The 10,734-nt window shown below is 39.1% G+C and overlaps 1 protein-coding gene and 1 pseudogene across 1 annotated transcript; one reads left to right on the top strand and one right to left on the bottom strand.

Annotated features, from left to right (window-relative positions):
- Positions 1-335: 335 nt before the first annotated feature.
- On the bottom strand, positions 336-2,741 carry LOC120170604 (annotated as a pseudogene).
- A 2,714-nt stretch (positions 2,742-5,455) lies between these two features.
- Positions 5,456-6,121, top strand: LOC120170693 (12-oxophytodienoate reductase 7-like). Its single transcript, XM_039178598.1, has 2 exons — positions 5,456-5,680; positions 5,723-6,121. Exons 1-2 carry the CDS (start codon positions 5,456-5,458, stop codon positions 6,119-6,121), a joined length of 624 nt encoding a protein of 207 aa, XP_039034529.1.
- Positions 6,122-10,734: the final 4,613 nt, after the last annotated feature.

A 10,734-nucleotide genomic window follows, 5' to 3' on the forward strand; every position in this document is an offset into this window, starting at 1 on the left:
AAAAATTAGTTACTTATTTTTCTATTTAAATTTTAAAGGTTATTAATTTTTTATATTTAAAGACTAAATAATACAAATTAACTTTATCTATTATTTTGTCAGATTATTTTTCCTCTTGACTTTAAATTTTATGTCCCACGTGGTATATGATCCTAATTTTATAACTATGCAAAATAGTTCGATATAATCAAGATCTTCAAATTCACAAATTACAACTATGAAACTCCTTTACGAAGAGAAGTAAAATGGCAAAAGTTTAAGGATATCTCTTCTTTGTTCTGTTCCATTTGCATTCAAAGAAGGATAGAAATTTCATATATAATACCTGTATACTAATGTTCCTGCTTTGGTGCATACATTATATAATGTGTACAATGAGTTTGTTAACGTGGAGAAACAATCCATGGCAGCGAGTCGATACTGAGTCCGAGTACAGGAAGCTGTTAAGATGCTGCAACTACCTCTTCTTGTTGACGCCGTCTTCTGAGTTCACCTTCGAGTACACTATGTGCTGTCTCTGCCGACGATGCCGACTTCTCCGCCAGCTCCGTCGCCGCCTTGATTTCATCTATCGCTTTCAAGTTTTCTTCCACCTTCTTATCCGCCTCGTTTTTTCTCTCGATAATCGCTTCCAGCTCCTCCATTGCAGCTGCTATTTTCTGCTCCGATATGTTTCCGTATTCATCTATTTTCTTTTGCAATGCTTCATATTCCTCCTTGGAAAGCCTTATCTTCCCCATCACCGATCCCCTTTTCTATTTCTCGCATTTCATCGAGCGCCTTCTTCTCCGCCACTTTTGCATGCCCGGCCTGTTCCAGTGCATGTTCTAGCTTTTGCATAACCTCCATCACGGCCGTTTCCGCCGCCTTGGCATCTTTTCTCAGCGTTTCGATATCATTCTTCATCTCTTCGGCTTCTTTTCTTGCAATCTCGGCTTCTAATAAAAGCTGTTGCAGCCTAGCATTGTGATCACCATTAAGAGATTCCCTTTCAGCTTCTTTCTTTGCCATAATTTCGTTTTGTTGTGCTTGCTTCATCTTCACCTCTTCAAGTTCAACCCTAATGGAGCTCACTAGATTCCGAAGAGAACACTCTTCATCGGCCACCATTTGCAGCGTCGTAGTAGCTTCGTTAAGCTCCGTAGTTAAAAGTCTAACGGAATCCATTTTCTAAAGCATGAACCTTCTTCATCTCTTCCTGCAAAGCTTCGACCTCGTCCATAGCTTCCACTAGCTTCTTCTCCAGGACCTTGGTTAACTCGGGATCATACAATTCCCTCGAAGCACTCAATTTCTTTTCGGCTTCCTCCTTAGCAGCCAGATAAGATTTCTTCAACATCTCTTTATCTGCTGCAATAGCCTCTTGTTCATTGTACACTTGTTGCGTAGCGAATTTCACTTGCTTGACAGCTTCCTTCATGGCCGCGATTTGTTTCGTGAGCTCCGCGACACGTTCCGAATGCATTTTAGCCGAAAGCTGCGCTTCCGCTGCCTGTTGGAATGCCGCTAGCTTCACTTCTAAGGCGGCGTCGAAATCCTGCCTGATTTTATTCAGTTCTTGCTTCTTGGCATCGAGCTCGGTCGCGACGGCCAGGTATTGCTCCCTCGCCGTCTCGAGTTCTTTGTTTCTCGCTTCGAATTCTTGGCTGAACTGAGATATTTTGAGTTCGAGTTCATTGCCATATTGCTTCACTGTTTCGGCCTCTTCGATTGCGGATTGCTTCGATTCGGTTAATGCTCTGAGTTTCTCGGACAATTCCTGTAATGTTTGCTTGGCGCTTTCGAGCTCACTATCTGCTTTAGCCTTTGTAGCTTCGTCACTGTCTAGCTTTTGCTTGATATTGTTGAATTCTTTCTCAGCTAGAAGAAGCTGTGTTTCCTTGTCTATAACATTCTGGCAAATATCAATTAGGAGTATACTGTTAAGCAATTAAATCTAGATGGAGTGGTTTCGTAATAATTATTGGTAAAATTTCTCTATGGCTCTCTATATTATAGCATAGAGTACATTTTAATTATGTAGAATAGGGAAAAAAACATGCTAACTAGTCATCTTTGTAGTAATTGAAAACTAAATTTAAGCCAACGAGTTGGTACAAGTAGTTGGGATTCAAGAATTTGAGCTTGTAATATACAGTTCGAATTCTACCACCATTACTCTTGATGGCAATTTATAAATTTTTATATAAATCTTAATTGGGTCTTAAGTATGCCCTTACCCTGGACTAGGAGCTACCTTAACCTAAACCTTTTGTAACAAAAAAACTGAATTTAACATTATATTTTTTAGTTTCTTTTAATATTCTATCATTTAATTAAATATATCTCATAAAATTAGAATTCATTTTTCAACTTTCATAAAATCCATATCATTATGCTAAAAATAAAGGGATCAAGATGCATCTGGTGTTTTAGTTAAAGGACCTTTAAAACAATTTTACCCTGTACAAACAAGATTGGACGTTTTGACGTTGCGTTTTATTATTACCTCGGCAGAAATTCTAGATTTTCTGGGAGTGCGTCGTTCTCGTTCCTTGGGAACGGCAACTTTACCGAATAAACTAACGGCGGCTTTGACGGACTGAAAAGGTGCCCTGGTATCGATCTCCCCTACCTCTGTCTTTGGTGAACTGCTGGCGGCTTGTGGGATGCGTTCGCTGGCGGCGCGTCGGTAAATGTTCACCATTCTCTTTATCTTTCCTAATTTTTCTTCAGAAACAATTTAATTCACCTGCGCAGATTATCATGTCATCGTACTGTACATACATACATGAATGCATGCAGGCACGCATACAACCTCTAGTCTAAAGTTACGTAAAGTTCATCACCACATATAAATTAAAGAGACACAAATCAACTGGCATAATTATTCCACCATTAATGCATGCATAAATGAGATGAATATGTACCAAAGAGGCTTAGATTAACATGACAGTGCCTGAAAATCGAGTGGGAACGAAAACCTGACCGGAAGTTAGTACGTTAAAGATGGGAAAAATGAAGAAAATGGAAGCCTTTGAAGATGAAGATGAAGATGAAGATGAAGATGAAGATGAAGTTCAAGAAAGGGGACAAGATGCTGCCCAGAATGAGAGGTGGGAGAGGTATGGTGTATTATTTCGGAAGAGAGTCCCCAAGGTTTTCGGATCTTGAATGGTTAAAAACAACTTTTGCAAAATTTATATAAATGCTTCTTTTTTCAATTAAGTAGTTAAAACCAATGGATGTTACCGTCTTAAACCTTTGTTTTGACCATTTCCGTCGTAATGCATGCATGCATAAATGTAGAGCATGCCATGCAGTCGCACGCTGTCCCAACAAATATTGTTTTTTTTTGTATAACCATTATTATTTTATCTATTGATCGATTAATCTGGATCGAATACTGCATATGCAAGGGTGATCCTCCCAACCTATTTTACTTCATTCGCAATTGTCAAGATTCAAACATCTGACATTGCTTAAAAATCTAGTGCCTCATCCCGCTGATTGTTTTACTTGACTTGAATAATTATTTGGCATTGAATATTTTTTATGATGAAAAATTTAAAGTCTTTAAGGGTTTGTATATCCAAATTCGAGATATCATACACAAAATATTATGTTTGACTCATTTATTCAAAATTATTTTAAGTTAAATTCTTATGTATATGCAAATTTGATTCAAAGTTATTTTAAGTAAATATATTGATTGTTATTAAAATGTTATATGTCGTTGTAGACACCCGTTTTTGTCCGGGTCTACAAAAATATTATATTATATTATTATTTATTTATTATTATTATTTAATTATTTAATTTAATTTTTATTTTTTGCAGGCCCCACTACCCATCATTATCTCAACTACATGCACCCCACCTATTCCACTAAGCCCACGCCACCATAAATTAAGGGGGAGTAGTAGACACAATTACTTTCCCCTTCCATCGTGCAACCACTACCCCCCACTAACTCAAAACAAATCCCATAATTTTCTCCTTTTAGTTACATTTTCTTTCTTCTTTTTAAGGGGGCCACCATCGAGTTTTGTAGGGGGGCAAAAAGATGAACAGGGGATGACACTGGGCGTGGGGTTCTCTCTCTTGGCCTTCTTTCTCTTCCTTCCATGGTCTCCACTCTTCACTTTCCAGCATCAAATGACAATCTCATTCCCACATTAAATTGGCGTTGGTCTCACGCTCTCTCGGGGCTAAAATTTCTCTGTCTCTATTCTTTCCAATACCATCTTTGTTACTTCACCATTTGAAACATCGAATCGAAGTAACACCAACCAACAACAACCCTTGCCATATTTGAACCACAACTCCACTAATCTAGGTGAGGCACTTGCTCCATCACCGTGCCAATAAAAAGGAGAAGGAACTGAAGAGAGAGAGGTGCTATGGCCTATCGGCCATTGCACGAAACCCATTTCCCTTTTCTTCTTTATCCCCTGTTTTCGTTTAGATTTGAGGGGGCTACTGGAATTAAAAAATGCTAGAGAGAGCTAAGAAGTCTCCCAGTCCCAGAGTGATCATCAGCTGCCGTTTAACGAGAATGGTTCTCAAGACATGTTCATCTACCAAGTGTTGAACGAAGCAAACGCTCATGGCTCGAGAATCAACAACCTTCGTCAGTTTCATGTATCCCAAAGAAACCAAACTGCTGCAACCATGTTTGAACCAGCCAGGAACCACGGGGGAGAAGAAACGAGGCGACGAATTTTTTTTCCTTGCTCTCTGGAAAGTTGCATTTGATTTATGTATTTATTTATTGGTTCTGATCCATTTCATTGGATCCTTTGATTATTATTATTATTTTGCGTTCATTAATTTTTTGGTTCCTTGTATTACCATTCTCCTTAGTAATCTTCTTCTTCCTTGGTTTTGGTTCTCGAAAGTTCAAGCTCGAAGAAATGGCGGAGCGTGCTCTCACTCGCGTACACATCCTTTGTGAACGTTTGGATTCCACACTTACTGCCCACAGGAACGAGATTATGGCCCTGCTTGCAAGGATCGAAGAAGTTATTTTCTGAATAATACCGGCATTTCTGAGTCGTCAGGCTCTTCCTCTTACAACTTGAAGAAGCTGCCGTTTATGGGGGCCAAACAGGAGCCTGCTTCTTCCCTTGGTATTGTGCCTCACAAAGGACATGATTCACTTGAAGTTAATGAAGATATGCAGTCGGCCCTAGCTCACCAATGGTGCATGATTATGATGTGCACTGCTAAAAATGAAGAAGCCCTTCAAATTGAGCCTCACTTTGCTGAGTATTATGGAAACATGGCAAATGCTTGGGAGGAAAAAGGGAATTGAAGAGAGAGAGAAACCCATTTCCCAATCTCAGAATTTTCATTTTTCAGCTTATGTTCATATTCTCTCTTTTTTTATATTTGTTAAGTGTGGGTTTCCCAATGGCAGTATACCATTAATGAATCCATTTTCTTACCATCGAGTTTTGTAGGAAAAAGAAGAATGAAAGTTAACAATGACAGAATCCCAATCTCAAGGAGCCCCTACGTTGTTCTCTCCTTACAAGATGGAAAAGTTGAACCTTTCTCTCAGGGTGGTTCTGGCGCCTATGACGAGATTCAGGGTGTTGAATGGAATACCAGGGCCGTGTTTGCTGAATATTACACCCAGATGACGACTCCCGACATCTTTCTCATCACCGAAGGGACACTGATCTTCGGCACCGGCGTAGGGTTTCCTCATGTTCCTGGAATCTACCATGAAGAATAGGTGGAGGCATGGAAGCCGATTGTGGATGCTGTTCATGCCAAGGGAGGCATCATTTTCCGTCAACTGTGGCATGTAGGCCGAGCATCACATTCAGTGTATCAACCTGGTGGAGTGGCGTCGATATCATCAACATATAAACTCATCTCAGACCGGTGGGGAATTCTTATGCGTGATGGGAGCTATGGCATATATCCAAAACCTCGACCACTTGAAACCTTAGAAATACCAGAGGTTGTGGAGCATTACTGTAAGGCAGCCTTGAATTCCATTCGAGCATATGCACAGAATGTGATGGAAAAGGGAAGCTACCTTGTGCAACTTGTGGATCCTGTGGATTGCTTAAAGCGAGACATGTCATGGAAACGGTTCGCTGTTGTCACGCAAGATTGTTGTTGTTAAATGGTAACATTATGATTCTTGTAGACACTCATTTTGATTCTGAGTTTTTTTATAATACAATATAGTTTTTGATTTTTTTTTTATTTTTTAAATTATCTATTTTTAACCTTTTTTAAAAAAATCTTTTTTTTCTCTTTTTATTTAATATTTATTTATTTATTTTTTAATTTAACATTCCTTTTAAACTTTTTAAGTCGTAATTTCAATCGATCAAAGGTAAGTATTTGAATCGAATGTTTTAAATTCTAATTTTAATTTTAATTTTCGCAATTAAAGACAACCGACAAATTAATTGGTACCGAAAGGGCAGTTCAAGGGTGCTAATCCTTCCTTGACCGTAACCGACTCCCGAACCCTACACATTTATGGTAAAGCGCAGATCAGGTAAGATGGTGTCCGACCCACCTAAATTTTTTTTAAAATGGTCGGTGGCGACTCCAATTCGTTTAATCAAAGTCGAAGCCCAATTCCGGGGCCCAACCGAAAGGCGGTTCCGACAGCTTGGCGACTCCGCTGGGGACAGGTAAGTGAGTCAGGCCAGAATTAATTTCCGGTTGTCTTTTTATGCGAAAATTATAAATTTTAATTTTAATTTATTTATTCGGTTCCAATTATTTACCTTTGATTATTTTTCAAATAAATAGTTGTACTAACATTTTTTAATGATTTCAGATTTTTCAAAGTTTTCTCAGGCTCTATACCCGAGCTCCAAACCCGTTTTAAGTGGGGGTGAAAGCGACGCCTTCGTGTGAATTTATTCACCGTATGGGCCTAGCAAGTAGCCTTCGGGATTCATATACCTTATGCCTTCGTGTGAATTTATTCTCCGTATGGGCATAAGGGAATATGTCCTCTCGAGTTTAACTTGGTCCACACAAGCCTGTGATGGGCTTAGGACTAAGGGTCTGGCAAGCCCAAGGGGGCACCGGTAAGGAGAACTCGAGTACCTTTTTAGAACCTAAACCACGAGAGTGCAGGGAATTAGAGCCCACCCCAAGACCTCATTCCAAACCCTAGGATGCTTTGTTTCCTGCTTTATTTTCTGTTCAAAGCATGCAAACTAGACAAATATGCGGTTAGGATTTGTTTGAAATTAGCATGCGGGATAAGAGATCATGTCCGGGTAGGAATTAAAGCATGCAGAGTAGATATCATGTGGGGCAGGATTTTTCATTTTTTTTATTGTTTTGATTTACCTCACTAACCCTTTTTTTTGTTCTCTTTTATTTTGTGTTCATTGTTTGCATCATTTAAAACGATGTGTTGATCCACAAAAAATGTGTTTGTTAAACATGAATAATTTGTATTAATGGACAAAGGGGTTATAATACAAAGAGATAAAAAGCTCAGAAGTCCAGTCGTGGTCAAAGAATACTCAGAGGCAAAGGTTGCAGGGGCAAGACGAGAAAAATGTTGCTGGCCCAGAAACTCCTTTTGAAAACTACGATAACAAGTGGCGGAACCCCAGCTAAGCTGCAGACCATTATTGATGAATTCCAAAAACAAGTCGACAAACTTCGGAGGAAAGGCTCCAAAGACACTTTCGTTTGGAACGAGTTCGGCATAGAGTGAAGGCCGGAGATGCAGTCATTCGAGATCTTTTTTGGGGCAAGCAACTCGTCACCCGCACAAGTTTAGCCAAAGGAGCTGGAACGGTTCGACAGGATATTAAACCGGTGAAGAAGCGGAAGACGAATCAACTTGCCAGAGGCTGTGCGGGATCTATACCATCAAAAAGTTTTTTGTCTCTTCAGACGTAACATTTTTGTCCCCAATAAGGATTATTAGAATAATAGGCACATTTTTCGGATCAATGCCTCGGACATTTCATGCTTCATGCATTTAAACATTTTGCATTTTGTTCATTTCTTTACATTCACATTAACTATCTTCACATGATTCATCAAAAAATGAGAACACTTCGACCCTATGACATATAAGGAGCTTTACCAACATTTGTTCGACGCACATGTGGTGTCACCATATCCAGAGAAATCCATGAAGCCCCGTACCCCAGGTAGTATGATGAGAACGCTCATTGCAGCGGAGTCCCGGGGCACACTATCGAGAATTACTCCACAATCAAGAGAATCATACAGAAAATACGTAACAAGAATCGGATCGACTTCAACAACTTGGGGGCATCCAAGTGAGGAAGACCATTTCATCATTTGAGACATTTTGTTTGAATTTGTTTTTCCATTTTTTTCTCAAGTTTTTATAAGGACTCTTAAATAAATTTATGTTACTTTAAAGATGTTAAACAATGGATCACATTTGCAAACTTGCAATTCTTTGAATATCATTTGAATTAAGAAACTCTGTGAATGGTTCAAAGTTACGGATCTTTGACAAAGTAACATGTTTTAAAACAAGGACCTTAACCTTACCCAAAATATACCCTCAAACACCGTACCCTGCTCTTACAATTAACTAATACAACCTTTTCCTTTCATAAGGTACGGACAACATGGGGCATCATTTGCATATGACAATTACTATGTTTTTTATTTAAGATGTTCAATGACGATGATGATCTTTACAAATGAAAGAGTCGAGTATGTGAATCTAGTTTAGGTCAGTTGCTTGAAAATTGAACTCTAAAGATGAAATTTTTTACTTTCAACAAACACGTAGACTATAACAGGTTCTTCTTGACAATCTTAAGAAGTTAAATCCGTAAAACTGAGCTATTCCACTAAGGCAATTGGTTATAGAGGAAACTTGAAAGCCCTGGCCTTATGAGTAGATTACGTTCAAACCATGACATTGCTCGGACACTTGGCAATTCGGTGTTTGCTCCACTGCTCTTGTCAGGCTGAAGACTCTGTGATGAGATGAACCCTTCAGTTAACTTGATAACTGTGATTATAATATTAAGCTGTCCCTCTAAAGCAATTGGTTAAACGCCCCGGCTTTATGGATTCAGCTAGTCAGATAACGCCAAATTAAATCAAATTTATCTAAGCAAGAAATTTTCGGTAAAATGGACTAAGGGAGTTAAGGAACACCTGTTATAGTCAATTTCACACGAGCACTCAAGAATTTCATTTTTAGACCGATATTTTTTGCACTGCCTTCGTTAGAGGAGCTTGCAAAGCTTGAACAAATGGAAGATTTCAGAGGACCGAAATAAAAGGTCTAGTAATTGATTATGTTAATTGCATCATTTTGTCCGTGCCTAATTGAAATGCCAAAGCATGGTTGATATTTCAAAAAATGACATCTTTGGTTACCAAAACCTTATAAATGATGCCAACCTAAAGCCAACCCATCCATTTGAACATTTGTCAAAGAGCTGTAACTCTGAAAGCGTTAAAAGAGCTATTGATTCCTTTGATATTCTTTGAACTCACATTTGTAATATTGATTCAATTGCGAATAATATTTTACAACATTTTTATCATTTTCCCTCCTAAAACAAGAAAAAGGAGAAAAACATTTTCAAACAGAACAATCTCAGATATGAAATGTCTGTAAAGCCCAAGCTCGAGAAGCAAATGGGGCACGATCGATTCCAAGGACCAGATCAGCAGACAAAGTACGAGACTCCATCCAAGAAATTGCACATAATTTATTCATGTTACATGCATCCTAGACATACTTAGGTGCATCATATTCATCATTTTAGCATACATAATTTTGCAGCTTTCAGAGTCAAGCTTCGACTTCAGGATGAAGGCTACTCGACTTGCAAGAACCTTTAAAGAACGATGGTGTAACTCAGCAGCAAGAAGCTACACCTACTTTACATATCTACAGATCTCAGAACCAATTTCAGATGGGTTCGAGAACCAATTCAGATCAAATTCAGTTCAGCTCAACTCAACAATGAGCAACATGTTTCCAGTTAACACTTTCAAGCCAGATTTTAATTTCACAACGAAAGGGCCATCCGCGATTTCAACTCCACGACGGAGGATATCGTGCCACTCGAGACAACACAAGTTCAACTTCACGACGAAGGGACCGCTGGTTGTCAACAAACATTTCTCGATTTCAGAGTCAATTTCAACTTCACAGCGAAGGATATTGGACTCCAGACAACGCATGTTCAACTTCACGACGAAGGGACTGCTGGTTGTCAACAAACAACTTCTCAATTTCAGAGCCAATTTCAACTTCACAGCGAAGGATATTGGACTCCAGACAACGCATGTTCAACTTCACGACGAAGGGACCGCTGGTTGTCAAAAAAAACAACCTCCCAATTTCAGAGCCAATTTCAACTTCACAGTGAAGGATATTGGACTCCAGACAACGCAAGTTCAACTTCATGATGAAGGGACCGCTGGTTGTCAACAAACAATTTCCCAATTTCAGAGCCAATTTCAACTTCACAACGAAGGATATTGGACTCCAGACAACGCAAGTTCAACTTCACGACGAAGGGACCGCTGGTTGTCAACAAACAACTTCTCAATTTCAGAGCCAATTTCAACTTCACAACGAAGGATATTGGACTCCAGACAACGCAAGTTCAACTTCACAACGAAGGGACCGCTGGTTGTCAATAAACAATTTCCCAATTTCAGAGCCAATTTCAACTTCACAACGAAGGATATTGGACTCCAGACAACGCAAGTTCAACTTCACGACGAAGGGACCGCTGG

Source organism: Hibiscus syriacus, unplaced genomic scaffold (genome assembly GCF_006381635.1).
Source record: "Hibiscus syriacus cultivar Baekdansim isolate YM2019G1 unplaced genomic scaffold, ASM638163v2 tig00111783_pilon, whole genome shotgun sequence".
Taxonomy (NCBI): domain Eukaryota; kingdom Viridiplantae; phylum Streptophyta; class Magnoliopsida; order Malvales; family Malvaceae; genus Hibiscus; species Hibiscus syriacus.

Bases quoted from the DNA above. Each gene is read 5' to 3' on its own strand.
- LOC120170693 (XM_039178598.1), top strand. From the start codon at position 5,456: ATGAAAGTTAACAATGACAGAATCCCAATCTCAAGGAGCCCCTACGTT. The intron at 5,681-5,722 runs GTAGGGTTTCCT...CATGAAGAATAG, and splicing joins CACTGATCTTCGGCACCGGC to GTGGAGGCATGGAAGCCGAT.